The following is a 22997-nucleotide window of genomic DNA, read 5'->3' on the forward strand; positions in this document are numbered from 1 at the left end:
GAAAAATACTTTTTTACAAAATTTTTGGACATTTTCATTTATAAAGCAGAAAAAAAAATTCTCAGTGGTGAATAAATACCACTAAAATAAAGCTTTATGTGTCTCAAAAATTTTTTTAAAAATTCATATGGGTACAGTGTTGCGTGACCGCGCAATTGTCATTCAAAGTGTGATAGCGCTGAAAGCTGAAAATTGGCCTGGACAGGAAGGGGGTGAAAGTGTCCGGATTTGAAGTGGTTAAAAAAAGCAGAAACTGCTCATTGCTCAGGGAGCCCCGAGCAACTCTGATCTAAAAGATCAGACTCAAACTCCAGACTAGGAAGGTACAACAACTAAAACCCCAACAACAAAACCATAACATGAACATCAGGACCTGGAACAAAGGGTGGCCAAAGTAGACACTTGGCCATGGGTGCATAGAACACCACCAAAAAACCCTCCAAATAGCAAAGGGAAAAGTAGAAAATCATTGCTACTGCTAGAAAGAGCCACAGGAGATGCACATAGAGCCCTGAACCCAGTGTTCACCAGGATAAATCCATAATTCAATGAGGGAAAGCAATACCAGGTTATGGAACAGAAAGCCTTTCCAATCCAACAAGGCTACACAGTATCAGTAGACAGAGGGAGCCAACAGCACAACACGTCCCTACAGACTGATTCGGAATATACAATATCTCCCAGAAGTGAGTACACCCCTCATGTTTTTGTAAATATTTGATTCTATCTTTTTATGTGACAACACTGAAAAAATGAAACTTTGCTACAATGTGACGTAGTCAGTGTACAGCTTGTATAACATGTAAATTTGCTGTCCTCTCAAAATAACTCAACACATATATATATATACAGTTGTGTTCAAAATAATAGCAGTCAGACATCACTAACCGGATCAATCGCTGTTTTTGGTAGAAATGATATTTCTACATGGCAAATAATTTCCTAGCAGGTGTAGTAGAGTAATAGAAATCCAACAGATCCAACAGTCATGACATGCATGCTGCTGATTCTGTGTAATTGAATCACTCATTGAAAGGGGCATGTTCAAAATAATAGTAGTGTGGAGTTCTATTAGTGAGGTCATTCATTCTTTGACAAACAGGTGGCAATTATTGCCCTTATTTAAGGAAGGAAGGCAGCAAATGTTGTACATGCTGGTTACAGTGCATTTCTCTCTGAAATTCTGAGGAAAATGGGTCGTTCCAGACATTGTTCAGAAGAACAGCGTACCTTGATTAAAAAGTTGATTGGAGAGGGGAAAACATATAAAGAAGTGCAGAAAATGATCGGCTGCTCAGCTAAAATGATCGCAAATGCTTTAAAATGGCAACCAAAACCTGAAAGACGTGGAAGAAAGCGAAAAACTACCATTGGAATGGATAGAAGAATAGCCAAAATGGCGCGGACTCAGCCAACAATCAGCTCCAGGAAGATGAAAGAAGGTGTAAAGTTCCCTGTGAGGACTGTTACAATTAGAAGACTCCTATGTGAAGCCAAGCTATCTGCAAGAAGTCCCCGCAAAGTCCCACTGTTGGGAAAAAGACATGTGCTGAAGAGGCTACAATTTGCCAAAGAGCACATTGACTGGCCTAAAGAGAAATGGCGCAACATTTTGTGGACTGATGAAAGGAAGATTGTTCTTTTTGGGTCTAGTGGCCGGAGACAGTTTGTCAGACGACCCCCAAACACTGAATTCAAGCCACAGTACACTGTGAAGACAGTGAAGCATGGTGGTGCAAGCATCATGATATGGGGATGTTTCTCATACTACAGTGTTGGGCCTATTTATTTGTTTAGAAAGTTTGGAAATCCCTGCTACAGACACTAAGTTGAACTTAAGCAGCTTCAGCAAGAGAGGATAGGACCCCTTGTTTCATATTAAAATAACTGCACTAAACAGAACAAGCGCTGTTCCTGAGATATTCTACTTCATAAATCTTGTTTACACTGTGGAGGCACTTTGCAAAGATTGAGATATTTGATGGCCATACTATTTTTTATATTAAAATATTGTACATTTATTTTTCTACAAAAAAAAAATGATTGCACTGATCTCTCTATTATTCATTTATTCACTATCACATTGCAGTGTTACCTGTACAGAGCTGAAAGTCTTTTCATTGTGGCAGCAGCATTATAGACATCGTCTTCATCCAGGTCAGACACCTAGAAAAAAGAAAACTCTGGATTACCTGGTGAGCGCATATAGCCTAACCTATCCGCTCAAATAATATTGGGCCACATTTTTAAAATGATCTAAAAAACAAATTAAAAAAAAAAAAAAAAAAAAAAAAAAAAAAGAATTGTGTTCTACTTTTTATGTCCACCAGACAGGTTCTCCCTCTTATCTACCCCGGGGGAATGAAGAATGAATGAAAAATAACAATCATAGGTTAGTACGGGGATTCTCATACTCTGCTTTTCTCAGTAATGTCCTCTCTTCTTTACTCTACTTTCCTCTGACAAACCTGGGCACTTCAAATTAACCTCCGTAGCGGTCTGATTATGTCAGTATTTCTGTGCTCAAAGCGGTACTTTTTTTGCATGGAAATATGTATTTTTTTTTAATTGTAGGCCTGTAATTCTTAGGAATAACTCACTGAAATCTGTCCGAACAAGAGTCTAGTAAACATCCCGGGGATGATAAAATTTGAAACACGAAATCATAAATTATAATTTAATAAAAATAAATAATCATAAAAAATAATAATATAATAATAATAAATTTAATTCAATAATATAAATCAAACCAAAAACACTGAAATGTGAAATATAGCGCCAAGTTCGCACATCGCTGAGCTCAGTCGCAGAATCGTTTTCAGTGTCTGATGAGGAATTTCCCCCACGAATCATTATCACTCAATTCTGCAAGTGGTTCTGATTTACTATCGCTGTTCTCTAGCCGGTCTAAAACCGCTTTTGACCTAAAGGGACGCTTTTTGGACGCCATGGACGTTTCTCAGTTTCCAGGCAGAAAGAACAGTAAAAATGCAGGCAGGGCGCCGGACAAAGCACTCGGGACAAAATGTATGTGAAATGGTTTGATACAGGAATGTTATACTATGTGATTTTAGTGTATTTAGTGAATGTCACTTTTTCACATTTTTAAATTTCCCGCCAGTTCTGTCCCCGTATGTCCTGACGTCGCAGGGAACGGAACCCGGAAGATGGATGCCGGCATAGGCCGGAGGAGATGGAGGGGACACTGCAGGAGGGACATCGAGGGAGCGCAGGACAAGGTAAGTGCAGAAGGGATCCCAGAGCAACGCTGCAGTGTATTCCCGAGTGTAGCTCGGGGTTACCGCTTGTGGTGTTGAAACGTTACCCCGAACTACACTCAGGAATACAGCCAGGGGGGTTAAGCATATGATGAAAAGATGTTGAGGTTACTTTCAGTAAAAATCTGGTCATTAGAGGATCAAGAAATATCAGCAGCGGAAGTTATACGAGAAGCTCAACCTTTCCTATAAAAGGGGAGCTTAGCCCTACCTCACCTTTCAACTTCCAAAGGGCACAAACTGCCAATGACCAGCAATGGCAGGATAAAGGGGTTCAGCTAATAAGAATTTTTTTTTGAACGGGATGCGCATGGCCTACATGTACGGAAGAGGCTTCTGTATTTTCCTTTGTATTGGTTTTTCTTTGCGGAAATCACAGCAAGGCATTTTCAGACCCTGGCGGAGTGAATTCAATACCTGCAGGATGTCTGGGAGCAATTTTAGGAAGTGGTCACTGAGCCCGTCCACCAACTGGCTGACCGTGAGGTCGGTCTTCTTGTGCAAAGTCTGTTTGCGGTCAGATAAAGTGTAGAGTGCCCGGGAACAGCTCTCCAGAACCTTCGAGTCAGTGTGTTTCTCCAGGATCTCTCGTATTTGGGTCAAGAGAAGATCAAAGTACTGTAAAGATAGGTAAATGACAGGATGTTTACAGTTTTGTGCCCACTGGTACATTACTGCCTAATAGGCACTTCACAGACAAGTCTGCAGGAATTCCGGATGAGGAAAGATCACAAATTTGCTGCAGGCAGGAGGAAGCATTTTCCTAGTCTCCCGTCCCCCTGGTAATAACTGTACAGTACACTGTAACTTTGTAGCAAAGCAACCCATAGATTACCTTATTTTCTTTCTTTCCACCACGGGTGAAGGGAAAGAAAAAAAATCGCTAAATTTTCCCATCAACACATTCAGAGATGATGGGGGAATGCCTTCCACAGCACTATTGTGTTTTGCCATCACGGGGCGCCTTCCCAGCAAGCAGAACACAATGGTTACTGCTAACGGCTATAGCCGCTGGAAGTAATCAAAGGTCAAAAAATCCGGCAGGCTGATTGTACCTGTGACGGGAGTCACTTTGGGTGGGGGGCCCATGGAACCCAGCTCACTTTGGAGAGGTGGGAAGACCCCTGTCTCAGCTCCCCATATCCCTATTATGTGTAAGTCACCCTGTGCTTGTTAGGGGTACAGGGTGATCTGTCCTAATATTGTGTAGACATGTAAAGGTGGGGTGGGGGTTGTGGATTGTTTGGTGTTATGTGGTTGCATCCCATTGTTCTATTGTGTGTCTTGCTTGGGAGCAAACTATTATGGGATGTATGTGTTTATGTGTATTGGCTTGGTGGGGGGGTGTGTCTCCAGAAGCCCTCCCTCCTGATGGGACTGTCTGCTGGTGTGTCTCTTGTTACTAAATGTAGATTGCCCCGCCCTGTGTCATTATGCAGGGAGGGGGGATTGTTCCCTTGAGTGTATATATCTTGTATCTGTGTTAAAATAAACTAGTCTACTTCCCGGTTTACTTCAAGATTGGTGTCGTCTAGTTTTGTATGGTCTGCTGTGGTGTATGTGGTTGGTGTTCGGACAGGGAAGCGGGAGTCTAACGGAAGTACCGAAGCGCAGTCTGGGGTCGGTTCCGTTACAGTACCACAGTCGATCGATGGATCAACATGGGTACAATCAGCCTGATCCATACATGGAAAAGTAAGCAGTACCCAACACAGAGTAGTGGCTGTGGGGATATAAAATAGGCTCCTAAGTGCCACGTCCTAATAACACTAGTATAGATTGACCAAAAGAAGCCAAAGAAATTTGGACTTTAGAGGCACTGCAACAATATTTATTAAAATCGTTTCTTTACTGGAATTACGCAACAGTACCTAAAAAACATCTGCTAAGAATGTAGGACCCCCAATGGGGTGGTACATTTATTTTATTTCTGGTACTTATACAGCGCTGTCAGTTTACGCAGCACTTTACATATACATTATACATTCACATCAGTCCCTAACCCTCAAGGGGCGCACAATTTAAGGTCCCTAACCCTCAGGGGGCGTACAATCTAAGGTCCCTAACTCACATTCATATATACACATAGTAGGGCCAATTTAGACATGAGCTAATTCACCTACCAGCATGTCTTTGGAGTGTGGGAGAAAACCAGAGTACCTGGAGGAAACCCACGCAGGCACAGGGAGAACATGCAAACTCCAGGCAGGAGGTGCCGTGTTTAGGATTGGAACCAATGACCCTAGTACTGCCAAGCGGAAGTGCTAACCATTTAGCCACTGTGCTGCCCGACATTCTATGCAGTTACAAATCTCATAGATACATCTTGATCCAAACAAAAATATTCTTTTGGGGTCCCCCTGTTGACTTGCCTGGGTGTTGGATGCCTTATCCCCCTCTGTAACCCCCGCTATGATGCCTGTGGTTCAAGGTATATTTAGAATATGTTTAATGATGTATGATGAACAATAGAACATGTAATGCTTTGTTATACCTATACTTACTTTTTTCTTATGTAATAATTCCCGAAGAAGCGATATTCTCGCGAAACATGTTCAGTCACTATGGTTATTGACATCTGATTCATGTTCCCTGACACCCTTACCGGGACACAGTATTTTTGTATGGATCAAGATTTTATGTATCTACGAGATTTGTAACTGCATAGAATGTACCACCCCATTGGGGATCCTACATTCTTAGCAGATGTTTATGTACTGTCGCACAGCTCTGAGCCATTGAGCTCAGATTTGCGCATATACACACCTGAATGAATCAGAGAAGTGTGTCCTCTCCCTGTGTTCCTGCTCTGTTCAGACAGGGCCCTCTGAATTTTAGAGACAGGCATAGAAAAAGAAAATGAAAACTGAAAGAAAAAGACCGAAACAAACAGCTTCTGCAGTTTTTTTTCTCTCTCTTTCTTTCTAGAAACACCCAAAATACTTGTACGTCCGGGTTGATATTCACCTTTTCCAGTCTACCAGTACAATACATCTCCAGCTCCAGGTACCCCACCACCTTCAAAACAGTTTCCATTTTGTCTGCATCAGCCGAAAACTAAAAAGAAATGCAGTCTGGTTAAGACGAACCGATCACATAAAGTGTAATCTACTCCTAACTCTTTATGCTTCAAATACTACATAGAAGTGGAGATTCCTGACGAGATCATTGATCTCCATTCCGCAACATACACTCCGTGTCCAAAGCTGCCAATTAGAAAAGGAGATCAGAAAAAAAGACTGACAAACAAAACACATTCTCTTCATTGGAACAGGACAAATTCCAGGAAATAGATAGATAAAAAATGACTGTACACCCAACTCCAGCTTTTATTGATTCTTTTCATAATGAAAGCAATGTTCCCTGGTTTCCCATTGGGCTAATTCACTTCTGACTTCTATATTAACTTGTTCTCACAGGCTCTACTTTAATCCAACCCTGCGCCTTGAGTTTTGATGTTAACCTCCCTAGCGGTCTGATTATGTCAGTATTTCTGTGCTCAAAGCGGTACATTTTTTTGCATGGAAATATGTTGTTTTTTTATTGTAGGCTGTAATTCTTAGGAATAACTCACTGAAATCTGTCCGAACAAGAGTCTAGTAAACATCCCGGGTATGATAAAACTTGAAACACGAAATCATAAATTATAATACAATAAATAATCATAAATAATAATATAATAATAATAAAAATTTAATTAAATAATATAATCAAACCAAAAACACTGAAATTTGAAATATAGCGCCAAGTTCGCACATCACTAAGCAAAGTCGCAGAATCGTTTTCAGTGTCTGATGACGAATTTCCCCACCAATCATTATCATTCAATTCTGCAAGTGGTTCTGATTTACTATCGCTGTTCTCTAGCCGGTCTAAAACCGCTTTTGACCTAAAGGGACGCTTTTTGGACGCCATGGACGTTTCTCAGTTTCCGGGCAGAAAGAACAGTAAAAATGCAGGCAGGGCGCCGGACAAAGCACTCGGGACAAAATGTATGTGAAATGGTTTGATACAGGAATGGAATACTATGTGATTTTAGTGTATTTAGTGAATGTCACTTTTTGACATTTTTAAATTTCCCGCCAGTTCTGTCACCCATACGTCCTGACGTCGTAGGGAACGGATACCGGAAGACAGATGCCGGCATCGGCAGGAGGAGATGGCCGGGGACACTGCAGGGAGGACATCGCGGGAGCGCAGGACAAGGTAAGTGCAGCAGGGATCCGGAGCAACGCTGCAGTGTATTCCCGAGTGTAGCTCGGGGTTACCGCTTGTGGTGCTGAAACTTCACCCCGAGCTACACTAGGGAATACCGCCAGGGGGTTAACTTGTTCTCACAGGCTCTACTTTAATCCAACCGTGCGCCTTTGACTTTTGATGTTCATAATGTTGTGGGCTCTGAGGATACTCTTTGACATGGATCAATTATCTGATTGAGAGTCTCCATCTGTTCAATCCAGCCCATCACAAAACATGCACAAGCAGCTAAAAGAAAAACTAAGATTGCACCGATACCATTTTTTGGTCGGCAAGTACAAGTATCGATACTGTCAGTCAAGTACTCGCCGATACTTTTGCGGTGCAGTTTGTGCCAATACAAAATGAATGGGTGCAAACTGCACCACAAAGAATAGCATGCGATTTGAACAGGAATGCTATTCTTGTCCAAATGAAATGCGTTTTCCCCACTGCTCCTGTGTGAACCAAGGCTTGTCATAGCCTGGATTCACACAGGAGAGGTGCGGGAAACTTCCCTGCACCAATCCCATACTGAGCAGAGAGTGGGAGAGAAGGGGATGTACTGTATATACCAGGGGAGGACTGACAACTCATGGGGCCCCCGGGCAATAGGGGACCATGGGGCCCCTGTGTACTTGCCCACACCCAAACCACACCCAAAAAAGCCTATGAAAAAGGTACCAGGGGCATCTCATGGGGCCCCCTTCTGACCCCGGGCCCTCGGGCAGTGCCCAAGTTCCCAAATGGTCAGTCCGCCCGATATATATATATACACACACACACACACACACACTTGATTTTGCGTACCCGTGCCACCCTGTAGCATTATTTCTGCTATAGGGCGGACGGGAAGCAGTTAAAGATTACGGCATGGGGGCGTGTCCAAGATGGCGACCAGAGCGGCCGCATAATTGAGAGCTCTACCACCCTGCACTACAGTATCATATGTATTCATTCTGGGGACAACTCTCTCCCTACCTGTACTGGGGACACTGCTGACTCTGAGATACATATAAACTGGGAGAAATCAATACGGTTTCCTCTTGCGTCGGGACCTTTGCCTGATATATCATTTGCCCCTATTAGATCGGTCTCCAAATTTAAATACTTAGGTGTTATGGGTTCAGCGTGACTTGACTAAATACCTATCAGACAATCTTCATCCTCTCGTACAATTACAATCTAAATGTAATGCCTGGTCTTCCTTGCTATTAGTACCATAGGCCAAGTGAATCATTTTAAAATGATATTCCTACCTAAATTTCTTTACTTTTTTCAACATACGCAGGTACAAATTCCAGTCACTTTTCCGTCGTGTGGATGGCATTGTTTCTGTGTTTCTCTGGGCTGGGAGGGCCCCTAGACTTTCCCGATCTACATTGCATCTACCCATTGATCATGCTGGCCTGACACTACCTAAGCTGCTTTTATACTATTGGGCGGCTGTTTTGGTCATGGTGCGCTGGTGGTTCTCGCAGCCTAGGGATAATGCTGAGGTGATCCTGGAAGCGGCTGTATTGGGCTCTTATGCAGAACTTAGCAACCTGGTTTACAGGAGTCCAAAGTCCAATCCAGCCATTACTATTCCCATGCTGACAACCTTGAAGGTGTGGAGACAGGCTATGGTTCAGTACAGCGTAGACAACACCTACTCCCCTTACACGCCGCTTTGGGGCCCTACACTCCCCCACTTGCGCACGGTACCGGATCCTGAGGTGTGGGCTCGTTATGGCATAAAAACGTTGAGACATATTATGCTTCGTGGTGTCCTGCTTTCCTTTAACCACTTCAAATCCGGACACTTTTACCCCCTTCCTGTCCAGGCCAATTTTCAGCTTTCAGTGCTGTCGCACTTTGACACAGCGGGCACCGGATCGCAGTGCTACGCGCTCCCAGGGAGTGCACACAATCCAAAAAGGCAGGTGCCGTTTATGAACAGCAACCCGCCCCTGCACTGCCACCATCCCGCCATTTATATAGAGCGGCCGGACGGCAAGTGGTTAATGACCTTAAACGCAACCATGGTCTGCCTAACCAGATGTTTTTCCGGTTTCTTCAATTGCGACATGCTGTTGCCGCCCAGTTTCCTACTCCGCCTCCCATACAGAGTGACCATTTAGAAAGTTTATTGATAGAGGAGGATTTGCCTAAACCTCTGTCCTCTCTCCATTCTCTGCTGCTAACCATATCTACCCCTAGAATACAGTCGCTCTACAGTAAATGGCACTAATGGTGGAGGATGATTGGGAGGAATATCTTTTGCAATGCCTCCCTACTATGATCTCAGCCAGGGATCGTTTCATACAACTAAAATTTGTCCACAGCGTATATTACACCCAGCAGTGACTGGCGGTGATATATCCTGGTAGATCGGATGCATGTCCTCGTTGTGATAGGGCGGTTGGCACGTTTAATCGCATGTTTTGGGAATGTACGAAGCTGTGTCCCTTTTGGACCGGGGTATTAGATACTATTAATGCTGTTGGTAAACGGTCTGTTCCCATGGATTCGCTGATTATGTTGTTGGACCTTACTGATCTCATAGAGGCACCTAAGCATAGCAAAGAAGCAGCAGGAGGTATCATAGCTAGAAGATAAATTTTGTTGAAATGGAAGTTGTCTAACTCGCCCACAATCTCGGGTTGGAAGACGGCAATCAATGGTGTGCTTTCTTTGTATAAACTTACATATATGAGTCGCAATTGTCCAGCTAAATTTGATAAAATTTCGGCTGGGTGGGTGGAGGCACAGGGCCTTACGATATAAACCATGGTATTTCCACGTTGGGGCTGTGCCAAGTTTGGAATATTTGTCTGCTTTGTTGCTATTTGTGCAGTCTGTCTCCCTCCTATACGTTTTTTTCCCTCACTCTCCACCCCCCACTCTTTTTCATCTTACCCTTCCCGTTCCCTTTTCCCTCCTTCTTTGGCTTACGCACTATGAGTTTCTTCTCAACTCCTCCCCCTTGCGGGTTGTTATTAGCTAGACCAGGGGTAGGCAACCTATGGCTCTTTAGCTGTTGTGGAACTACATTTCCCATGAGGCACTGCAAAGATTACAAAATTGAGAGTTACAGCTATGACTTGCAGAGGCATGATGGAACTTGTAGTCCTACGGCTCTCAGGTTGCCTACCCCCTGAGCTAGACCACAATGTGTATGCGATTACTGTGTCTGCTCAGGATAACAGGTTAATTCTGTAAGACTCTCAGCTTTGACAGTTAGTATGTACTGTACAATTTCAATAAACGCAACTGATATAAAAAAAAAAAAAAAGATTACAGCATTCATTAATTGTCACAATTTAAAATATTATTTTCTTTCATCCACATCCTATTGAGTTTGTGAGGGCACATTTATTGGAGATAGCACTTTTTCGGTTTTTGATACATTCTTTTTTGCTTGCCAATGTCCACAGCTCCTGCAGGTGGCAGTATAACCCAAAGGTAAAAAAAAACTTTCTTTGTCCCTCAATGGACATGAAAGACTTAAACATGATGAGGCTGCACTGATGGGGGCTGATGATGCTGTACTGATGGGGGCTGATGAGGCTGCACTGATGGGGGCTGATGATGCTGTACTGATGGGGGCTGATGAGGCTGCACTGATGGGGGCTGATGAGGCTGCACTGATGGGGGCTGATGAGGCTGCACTGATGGGGGCTGATGAGGCTGCACTGATGGGGGCTGATGATGCTGTACTGATGGGAGCTGATGAGGCTGCACTGATGGGCGCTGATGAGGCTGCACTGATAGGCGCTGATGAGGCTGCACTGATGGGGGCTGATGAGGCTGCACTGATGGGGGCTGATGAGGCTGCACTGATGGGCGCTGATGAGGCTGCACTGATGGGGGCTGATGAGGCTGCACTGATGGGGGCTGATGAGGCTGCATTGATGGGGGCTGATGAGGCTACACTGATGGGTGCTGATGAGGCTGCGCTGATGGGGTTGATGAGGCTGCATTGATGGGGGCTGATGAAGCTACACTGATGGGCGCTGATGAGGCTGCATTGATGGGGGCTGATAAAGCTACACTGATGGGCGCTGATGAGGTGGCACTGATGGGGAGAACTGACAAAGCTGCACTGATGGGCACAGAGAGGCGGCACTGATGGGCACTAATAGGCAGCACTCATGGGCACTGATGGGTGCCCTGATTATCAGTGTAAATGTGCCCTGTCAGGATTGCTGGTTATCGACTCTCCTTTCCTAACACACTGACAGCGCAAGAGGAAGGGAAATGCCAATAACCAACATGTTTATTTACATGGGGTCAGCTGTGATTGGATACAGCTGATCACATGGTAAAGGGCCGCTATGATTGGCCCTTTACCTCGACCTCCAATCAGCTGTGTCCTTTGTCACTGAGTGCACCCCAGGGGGCGAGCAGGAGGTGTGCTCTGGGCGGACGTCTATGGACACCCTCCCAGAACAAGAGAGCAGCGCTGCAGCCATCTTTCAGCTATGGCGCGGTAATGAGGCGGCTAATCTTCTCTCTGCTGCAGAGCTACAAACGCTAATACTTTGGGATGTGTAGAATGCCTGGTCCACTACTGTGCGCTGTGATACCTCCTGCTGCTGCTAAGCCACTACAGGACACAGCGAGGAACTTGCTATCTGACACATCAAGAGATGTCAGTTACAGTGTCAAAGAAACGTCAGTTACAGTGTCAGTTGCAGCCAGGGGCGGACTGACAACTCATGGGGCCCCCGGGCACTAGGGGATCATGGGGCCCCTGTGTCCTTGCCCAAACTCAAAAAAGCCTATGAAAAAGGTACCAGGGGCATCTCATGGGGCCCCCTACTGACCCCGGGGCCTCGGGCAGTGCCCTAGTTTCCAAATGGTCAGTCCGCCCCTGGTTGCAGCACTACAAGACAGCAAAGATAGGAAACAATTCCCACTGGAAAAGTATGAGTAATGTCCTTTTGAAGGCTGGTTCCTTTTACCATCAAGTTTCCAAGTAACAGGTTGTAGATCAACTCTAGACAACAGGGTGGTCAGAGGGCAGTGCCAGAATCAGAGAGCAGAGCCCGCATTTTAGCAGGGTCGCATTTATTCGGAAGAGGTCAGCAGCCACAACACTTTAATGAGATCAGCAAACACATGAACAGGATAAATTCCAGAATTAAAAGCACAGTCACAGATCTGCAGCCATAGCTAGATAGCATTGCTATGGTTACCGATTCATGAGGATCAAAATGATTTTGTAAGTAAGGAAGCAATTAAAAGCCAAGTTCACCTTTGCGCATATTTTTGCAGAAAAAAAAATGTGCGTTTATTATTTTTTTCCTACAGGAGCCTGCAAAGCATGGCACCTGCGATCCTGCAGACATGTCCTCCAGATTTCTGCCCATACCTTCTGTTTAATGAAGATTTCACTTAAACTTATCTAACACTGTATATAATATTGTATTATGAATATATTTCAGTTAGAGCTTTATCAGTGCGGGTGTGCAATATGTCTTCCCATAAATTCTTCTATAGATACCATAGTTGCCAAAGGGAATATTCTATTAATTACACCCTCTTTACTGTATAATAGACGTCTTTGCTGAGAATCCTCTTTCAGACAGTTGCCAGAGTTAGTTTATCTAACAATGGGACAGACCTGTTGGCTTCTCAAATATGCACTTCAAAGGATCCCTTAGAATGAAGGTGGCCAGGCGTTCATGAATACTTAGTTTCCCAGCAAAAGGTCATGAAGCGGCATGCTTAACCATTATCCGCCCGGCCAATGGCCGTTTGGCGGCTTCAGAAGTGTCTCTGCACTCCGGGTGCACGCCATTTGGCGTGCTCCCGCACATGCGCCGTTTGCGCTAATGCAGAGCGGCGCAGCAGTGCGATCTGTCACCGGCCGTGCACCTCAGACACGGCCGATGACAGATCCGAGTAGCGGCTCCAGTTGCTGGTACCATGTGACCTGCTGTGACCAATCACAGCAGGTCACATGACAGTTGTATACAATGGATGGCTTCATTCATGATGCCATCCATTGTATACTAGTGCCTAGCTGTGAATGGTCACAGCTAATCACATGCACATGTCATGTGATTAGCTGTGACCAAATCACAGCTAAGCACAAAAAAAAAAAAAGCTGAATGAATCGATGTCATTCAGGTAAATGCTTGCTTATAGCAAAGTAATTCTTTGCTATAAGCAAATTGTGTAAAAAAAAAAAAAAAAAAAAATACTGATCACTTCCCCAAAGTAGTACAATGTTACTATGGTAACATTGTACTACTTTGGTCATAGTAAAATATGAATAAAAAATCTTAAAAAAAAAAAAAATGTAATAAAAAATTAAATATAATAAAAAAATTTAAAAAAATGTAAAAAAAAATATATTTTTTTTTTTCATACTGTCACCAGTCAGTGTCCCTGTTAACCGCCATGCCAGTTATATGATGACGCTGTACTGCACTGGTTACAGTATGTAAAAAAAAAAATAGTGAAAATAATTTTTTTAATTTTTTCATTTTCCGAAAAATTATGACAAAAAAATACAACTTCAAAAAACTCGCCATGCCTCTTATGAAGTACGTCGGACTGTCTACTCTGCAAAAAGGGGTCATTTGGGGATATCTGTACTATTCTGACTTTCTTGGGCCTCAAGAAATTAGATTGGCTGTCAGTACTTCAGGACTGATCAATATTCAGATCTATACCATAGTTTGTGAACTCTATAACTTTCCTATAAACTAAATAATACATCCTAATTTGGGTTATTTTCACCAAAGACATGTAGCAGAATACATCTCGGCCTAAATTTATGAAGAACAATTATTTATTTGTAAACTTTTATAACAGAAACAAAGAAAAATGTGTTTTTTTTTCAAAATGTTTGGTCTTTTTTTGTTAATTTAGCAAAAAATAAAAACCCCAGCGGTGATTAAATACCACCAAAAGAAAGCTCTAGTTGTGTGAAGAAAATGATAAAATTTTAGTTTGGGTACAATGTTGTATGACCGCGCAATTGTCATTCAAAGTGTGAGAGCGCTGAAACCTGAAAAATGGCCTGGGCAGGAAGGTGTAAAATTGCCCGGTATTGAAATGGTTAAATTCCATTAAGGGTGTGCGCGCAGCACCGCGATCCGGTGCCCGCTGCGTCCTCCGGACACAGTGGAACACAGACCGTCGGACGGGACCTCTGTACGAGGTCCCGATCATGTGATCACTGATTGGCCAATCAGTGATCAAATGCAGAGTAGTAAGCAGGATGTCACTTCTGACATCATTGCTTACTACGTGTGAAATCTGTGAATGATCACAGAAGTCACATGGTGCAAGTAGTTCTCAATGGCTGCAATAATGCAGCCAGAGGGAAGGAGAAATTATTGCTTTTACAGCCTTTATGGGTGTAAAAGCAATCAGTGTAAAAAAAATCTTCATCACCCCCCACAAGTAGTACAGTGTCACCATGGTGAAACTGTACTGCTAGGGTGTCAGTATGTAAAAAAAAAAAAAAAAAACAAATATAAATGAAACAAAGCAAAAATGTAAAAAAAAAAGTTTCAAAATTATAATTTTTGGTTATAAACTAATTTGGGTTATTTTTTTTTTTTACTAAAAAGATAACGGAATACATTTTGGCCAGGATTTATGATGAAAAATTATTTGCAAAATTTTATAAGAAAAAACACTTTTTTTCAAAATATTTGGACTTTTTCATTTACATAGCAAAAAAAATAAAAATCCCAGTGGTGAATAAATTCCACCAAAATAAAGCTTTATCTGTCTAAAAAAAATGCTAAATAACTCCATGTGTATAAACGGCTGGAGCAGTTCAGGAGCGGGTGGCTGTTTATAAACGTCCTCCTGCTTCCCTGCCTGTGCGTGCTCCCTAGGAGTGCGCGGCACCGCCATCCGGTGCCCGCTGTGTCCTCTGGAACACCGATCGCTGTATGGGACCTCTGTGTGATTGGCCAATCAGTGATCACGTGAATAGTAGTAAGCAAGATGTCACTTCTGACATCATTGCTTACTACTAGTGAAATCTGTGAATGATCACAGAGGTCACATGGTACAAGGCTCTTCACAACAGCCTAAAAATAAAAATCATCACCCCCCACTATGGTGACACTGTACTGCTAGGGTGACAGCATGTTAAAAAAAAAAAAAAACAACATAAATACTAATATAAAAAAAATAAAATAAAAATGTAAAAAAATGTTTTGAAAAATTATAAAATTTTTGGTTCTAAACTAATGTGGGTTATTTTTTTTTTACTAAAAAGATAGTTGAATACATTTTGGCCAAGATTTAAGAAGAAAGATGATTTATTTATTTGCTAAATTTTACAAGAAAAACACTTTTTTTTTCAAAATGTTTGGACATTTTCATTTATATAGCAAACAAATATAAAAATCCCAGTGGTGAATAAATACCACCAAAATAAAACTTTATCTGTCTCAAAAAAAATGCTAAAAAATTCATATGGGTACAGTGTTGCATGACCGCGCAATTGTCATTCAAAGTGTGATAGCACTGAAAGCTGAAAATTGGCCTGGACATGAAGGGGGTAAAAGTGTCCCATAAAGGCTGTGAAAGCAATCATTTCTCTTTCTCTCTGACTGCATTCTAGCAGCTATTGAGAACTACTGTGTGAGCTGTGATTGGTCACAGCTTGTCACATGGTACGAGGCTGTTGTGAATAGCCTTGTACCATGTGACCTCTGTGATCATTCAGAAGTGACATCTTGCTTACTACTCTGCATGTGATCACTGATTGGCCAATCAGTGATCACATGATCGGGACCTCGCAGAGGTCCCATACGACGATCGGTGTTCCACTGTGCCTGGAGGTCACAGCGGGCACTGGATCGCGGTGCTGCGCGCTCCCAGGGAGCGCGCACAAGCAGGGGATGGGGAGGCCGTTTATAAACAGCCAACCGATCCTGCACTGCCAAGTGGTTAAGGCAAATCTTGGCACACCCCTTAATGGAATTTAAGCATGCCACTTCATGACCTTTTGCTGGGTGGTTAACAATGACAATCATGCTAATGTACTCTCTACTTAAAGCGGAACTTTACCCGTAACACTGTGAAAAAAAATAATGTTCTTTATCAAGGAACACACATTCCACATTAATAATTATTCTACCAAAATGAGTGTGTGCTGTAAATTTCCTCCAGCACTGCTCCTGTTTCTTCTTGCCGGAGGCCGCCATTTTGTTGAAGCCCAGAGCCCCAAGCAGCAGTAAATCTTTAGGCTGTAAGCAAATCAGCCTCTACAGATTCGATAGTGCTTAAAAATATTGAGCAATGGAGCATGTGTAGAGCAGGGAGAGAGTGTATTGCTGGATTTTAACCAGTATAGGCACATATTTGTATTTTACATAGCTAGAACTGCAACTGAAGTGATCTAACAGGAATTTTCTGACTAAAGTTCCACTTAAAGTTTTTAACTAAGATAGAAGCCAATCTGCCCAACTAGAGTGGATTCTTGTATCGCATGGCGTGATTCTTGTATCGCATGGCGTCGCCTCTTGATGTTGTACCTTAGCTAGAAGATGTGGCAGAGCGACAATCATGTGATGACTCAGTCTGCTTTTATCCTCTGTATGGGCCTTTCTGTCCTTCATGGACTGAACCTGGAACAGATGGGAGGTATGAGCCCGAAGAGATCGGAAAGACCACATTAAGGTTTCTCTTCATAATCACTCACTTTCTTTACAGGCACTCGACCGATAGGAGATGTCCCTTCTGCAGCTTGCCTTAAGGAAGACACCAAGAGCTCTATCAGAAGGCTCTCTCCCTGGTCATTCAAACCTAAACAAGAATATAAAATTCTAGATCAATATAAGACCTTGGCAGACAGGTTATGATGAGAATATTTTTGAACAATTTGGAACATGTCACATTTAGGTTTTTTGTAGAAGAGGTGTCACAATGGACAAGTAGCCTCCCTAGCGGTCTGATTATGTCCATATTTCTGTGCTCAAAGCGGTACTTTTTTTGCATGGAAATATGTCGTTTTTTTTATTGTAGGCCTGTAATTCTTAGGAATAACTCACTGAAATCTGTCTGAACAAGAGTCTAGTAAACATCCCGGGGATGATAAAATTTGAAACACGAAATCATAAATTATAATTTAATAATCATAAAAAATAATAATATAATAATAAATTTAATTCAATAATATAGCGCCAAGTTCGCACATCACTGAGCTCAGTCGCAAAATCGTTTTCAGTGTCTGATGAGGAATTTCCCCCACCAATCATTATCACTCAATTCTGCAAGTGGTTCTGATTTACTATCGCTGTTTCTGCATTGTCTTGATTGAAGCTTACTGAACCCAAACACAACATTTTACGTGTAGCCTCCCTAGCGGTCTGATTATGTCAGTATTTCTGTGCTCAAAGCGGTACATTTGTTTGCATGGAAATATGTAGTTTTTTTATTGTAGGCCTGTAATTCTTAGGAATAACTCACTGAAATCTGTCCGAACAAGAGTCTAGTAAACATCCCGGATATGATAAAATTTGAAACACAAAATCATAAATTAATAAATAATCATAAAAAAATAATAAATTTAATTCAATAATATAATCAAACCAAAAACACTGAAATGTGAAATATAGCGCCAAGTTCGCACAGCACTGAGCTCAGTCCCAGAATCGTTTTCAGTTTCTGATGAGGAATTTCCCCACGAATCATTATCACTCAATTCTGCAAGTGGTTCTGATTTACTATCGCTGTTCTCTAGCCGGTCTAAAACCGCTTTTGACCTAAAGGGACGCTTTTTGGACGCCATGGACGTTTCTCAGTTTCCAGGCAGAAAGAACAGTAAAAATGCAGGCAGGGCGCCGGACAAAGCACTCGGGACAAAATGTATGTGAAATGCTTTGATACAGGAATGTATTACTATGTGATTTTAGTGTATTGAGTGAATGTCACTTTTTCACATTTCATGCCAGTTCTGTCCCCCGTATGCCCCGACGTCGCACGGAACGGAACCCGGAAGACAGCTGCCGGCATCAGCCGGAGGAGATGGCCAGGGACACTGCAGGAGGGACATCACGGAATCGCAGGACAAGGTAAGTGAAGAAGAGATCCCGAAGCAACGCTGCAGTGTATTCCCGAGTGTAGCTCGGGGTTACCGCTTTTGGTGCTGAAACTTTACCCCGAACTACACTCGGGAATACCACCAGGGGGGTTAAAAGAACAAATTGTTGCCCAAACAGAAGCACAGTAATTTAGGTAGCAGGTTTAAGCCTAACACAAACTATTCTTAAAATATTTCCTCCCCTTATCCCTACCTATCCTGTGTAGTCGGTCTGGTAGTCCTGCAGCTTTGGCTCCCCTGTCAGTGGGTGGCAACTGCAAGGAAGAGGAGGGAGCTGACAATGGAAACCTATGGGTGATGTCACAGCCCCCAGAACTCCCAGCCATTGTTGAGCTCTCCGTGACACAGGGGAACCAGAGCTGCAGGATCACATGAACGCACCAGAGTGGACTTAAAAAAGGTAGCGGGAGGGGGGGAAGGGACAGTTTTAAGAATAGCTAGTGTTATGCAGGGGATACATGGTTCGAATTCCGAACGATTTTCGTATGAAAATCGGACCTAAGAATAATCGGACGATTTTCGCTGTTAGCGGGGCAATGGCTTCGGCCAATTTTCGTGTTTCCTCCCCATTTCGTTTATCGGGAAAATTCGTGAAAAATTACGGATTTTCGAAATCATTGGTAGCACCATTGGATTACAGAACCAACGACGTTTTGATTTTCGGAAAAAAAATCGTTCAGAATTTGTACCATGTATGACCTGCATTAGGTTTGAATTTCACTTTAATTCCCAGGTAAAGTAAATAAAAAATATAAACCACCTTTATTCAAAATAGGGCTTACTTAGTCAAATATTATCATGAGCTACATATTTACATCTTTTGCCCTGATGAAGTCACGTGTTAAGCGTGACGATACGCGTGGGCGGTGACGCACTTCCGGTCGGACGCCTTCTTTATTTACATTGGACACCCATGCAAGTACATCTGATTTGAGGTTTGATTTACATGTGATGTACAAGATGATTTTAAATGGATCAAGTGGCTGCAGCCACCTTATGTGCCTGAAGAGGAGATCTGCTGCCCTGTGATCCTGTGCTGGAATCTGTACATGAGGGGAGGTCAGTGTGGAGAGCTGTGGAGGATTACCTACTATTAAGGGTCCATGTGTTAGTGATCCTGAAGGCCTTTTGACCCCGTGCGGGTCGCAAGAGGGAGGTAAGCGGGCAATTCAGCCATTTTTGGATATCTCTGCACATTTATCAGCACATTTTTTTTTTTTTCTTCTTCAAGAATTGCTGTGGACTTTATATATGGTTTTTTGTATATTGTCAGGTGTTTTACACCTCACGGGACTTTATATATTCATTCATTTATTCATGTTTGTTTGCATGATCAGTTCTTAGTTTATGCGTTTATTGGGATGCACATGTGTTTTGTGTTATATGGTGGGAACTGATTTTTAGTTCTGGTGGGAGGTTTTTCTAGCACATTGAGTCCTGTTGTGACTTACTTGTTTGATTTGGAGCACTATTGGATCCCATTGGATTACTTGGGGCACCATTCATGTTATTTGGTCCTTTTAGGACCTCGTATTGACACTTGTCACATGTGATTATTTATGAGTTTTTTGGCACTATTTAATATTGTGTGTTTATGTTATTTGTGTCACTAATTTTGCATTGTTTCACTTATTCATTTATGTGTGAAGAATTCTTATGGTAGTAGCGCTGCATCATTTGTCTTTCATTTACATAGGTACATAGTTAGTTTGGCTAAAAAAAGACAAAAGTCCATCCAGTTCAACCATAGAAAAAAAAAAAAGTTATAATCCTACACCCACAGTTGATCCAGAGGAAGGCAAAAAAACCCAGCAAAGCATGATCCAATTTGCTCCTGCTGGGAAAAAAAATCCTTCCTGATCCCCGGAGAGGCAATCAGATATTCCCTGGATCAACTTTACCTATAAATGTTATATCCAGTTATATTCTGTGTATCTAAGAAAGAATCCAGCACTATTTTAAAGCAATCCACTGACCTGACCAGAACCAACTCTTGAGGGAGTCTATTCCACATTTTTACAGCTCCACTTTCACCGCCACCCCTCGGTCCAAGTATACCACGTCCACCGCCACCCCTCGGTCCAAGTATACCACGTCCACCGCCACCCCTCGGTCCAAGTATACCACGTCCACCACCACCCCTCTGTAAAAGTATACCACGTCCACTGCCACCCCTCTGTAAAAGTATACCACGTCCACCACCACCCCTCTGTCCAAGTATACCATGTCCACCGCCACCCCTCTGTCCAAGTATACCATGTCCACAGCCACCCCTCTGTCCAAGTATACCACGTCCACCGCCACCCCTCTGTCCAAGTATACCACGTCCACTGCCACCTCTCTGTCCAAGTATACCACATCCACCGCCACCCCTCTGTCCAAGTATACCACGTACACCGCCACCTCTCTGTCCAAGTATACCACGTCCACCGCCACCTCTCTGTCCAAGTATACCACGTCCACCGCCACCTCTCTGTCCAAGTATACCACGTCCACAGCCACCCCTCTGTCCAAGTATACCACGTCCACCACCACCCCTGTCCAAGGTTTTGCTCACCTCCTCATAAAAAGAAATCAGATTTGTTTGACAACTTCTGTCTTTCATAAATCCATGCTGTCTGTTGCTTAAAATATTTTTTTCCAGCAAGAACTCATCTATGTGGTCTTTTATTAAACTCTGAGCTGTTTCTAAGAAGTATGTTCAAAAGTTATTTTAGTGTTAAATTAACATAGATGAATAAAATTAACAAAATCAAACCCAATTAATCCAATATAATTTTTAAAGTATAGGGCAGCAGAGTGGCTAAATGGTTAGCACTTCTGCCTGGCAGTACTAGGGTTGTTGGTTCAAATCCTAGCCACAGCACCACCTGCCTGAAGTTTGCATGTTCTCCCCGTGCCTGTGTAGGTTTCCTCCAGGTACTCCGGTTTCCCCCCACACTCCAATGACATGCTGGTAGGTTAATTGGATGCTGTATAAATTGGCCCTAGTATGTGTATGTATGAATGTGAGTTAGGGACCTTAGATTGTACGCCCCTTGAGGGTTAGGGACCTTAGATTGTACACCCCTTGAGGGTTAGGGACTGATGTGAATGTACAATATATATGTAAAGCGCTGCGTAAATTGATGGCGCTATATAAGTACCTGAAATAAATAATAAAAACTAAAGGCAAAACTTTTTTTTTTAGTGTTGGATAGAGGAGAGATGGATTAGAACTCCTGTCAGTTTGTATTGTTGTCTGTGTCCCCATTAGGGAGATTCACCCTTTTCCCTATTTGTCCTATTTACCATTATCATTGAAATTGAAAGAAAATCCCAAATTTTGGGTTGGCCCCTAGAAAAGTAATAGAGGAGAAATGTTCCAATGGGGACACTAGTTCTGGTGACCTGGGGGTCCCCAAGGAATTCCCTTAACCTCCCTGGCAGTATTCCTGAGTGTAGCTCGGGGTAAAGTTTCAGCACCACAAGGGGTAACCCTGAGCTACACTCGGGAATACACTGCAGCGTTGCTCCGGGATCCCTTCTGCACTTACCTTGTCCTGCACTCCCGCGATGTCCCCCCTGCAGTGTCCACCGGCCGATGACGGCATCCGTCTTCCGGGTTCCGCTCCCTGCGAGCATCGTCCCGTACGGGGGACGGAACCAGCGGAAAATTAAAAAATTTAAAAAAGTGCCATTCACTAAATACACTAAAATCACATAGTATAACATTCCTGTATCAAACCATTTCACATACATTGTGTCCCGAGTGCTTTGTCCGGCGCCCTGCCTGCATTTTTACTGTTCTTTCTGCCTGGAAACTGAGAAACGTCCATGGCGTCCAAAAAGCGTCCCTTTAGGTCAAAAGCGGTTTTAGACCGGCTAGAGAACAGCGATAGTAAATCAGAACCACTTGCAGAATTGAGTGATAATGATTCGTGGGGGAAATTCCTCATCAGACGCTGAAAACGAATTTGTGACTTTGCTCAGCGATGTGTGAACTTGGCGCTATATTTCACATTTCAGTGTTTTTGGTTTGATTATATTATTGAATTAAATTTATTATTTTTTATGATTATTTATTATATTATAATTTATGATTTCATGTTTCAAATTTTATCCTACCCGGGATGTTTACTAGACTCTTGTTCGGACAGATTTCAGTGAGTTATTCCTAAGAATTACAGGCCTACAATAAAAAGCGTCCCTTTAGGTCAAAAGCGGTTTAGACCGGCTAGAGAACAGCGATAGTAAGTTAGAACCACTTGCAGAATTGAGTGATAATGATTCGTGGGGGAAATTCCTCATCATACGCTGAAAACGATTTTACGACTTTGCTCAGTGATGTGCGAACTTGGCGCTCTATTTCAAATTTCAGTGTTTTTAATTCGATTATATTATTGAATAAAATTTATTATTATATTATTATTTTT

At 42.7% G+C, this 22997-nt stretch overlaps 1 protein-coding gene across 1 annotated transcript in view; it reads right to left on the bottom strand.

Annotated features, from left to right (window-relative positions):
- Nucleotides 1-22997, bottom strand: part of STAG3 (STAG3 cohesin complex component) — a 185767-nt gene that overhangs the window by 85988 nt on the left and 76782 nt on the right. The window contains exons 16-20 of the mRNA XM_089663227.1: nt 17182-17285; nt 17015-17107; nt 6246-6335; nt 3696-3896; nt 2096-2166 (exon numbers count right to left, since the gene is read on the bottom strand). Coding sequence (XP_089519353.1) covers nt 2096-2166; nt 3696-3896; nt 6246-6335; nt 17015-17107; nt 17182-17285 — 559 coding nt within the window. The remainder of the gene's footprint in view (nt 1-2095; nt 2167-3695; nt 3897-6245; nt 6336-17014; nt 17108-17181; nt 17286-22997) is intronic.

This window comes from Staurois parvus, unplaced genomic scaffold (assembly GCF_062004578.1).
Source record: "Staurois parvus isolate SC_StPar_1 unplaced genomic scaffold, SC_StPar_1.0 ptg001642l, whole genome shotgun sequence".
In the NCBI taxonomy this organism is placed as follows: Eukaryota; Metazoa; Chordata; class Amphibia; order Anura; family Ranidae; genus Staurois; species Staurois parvus.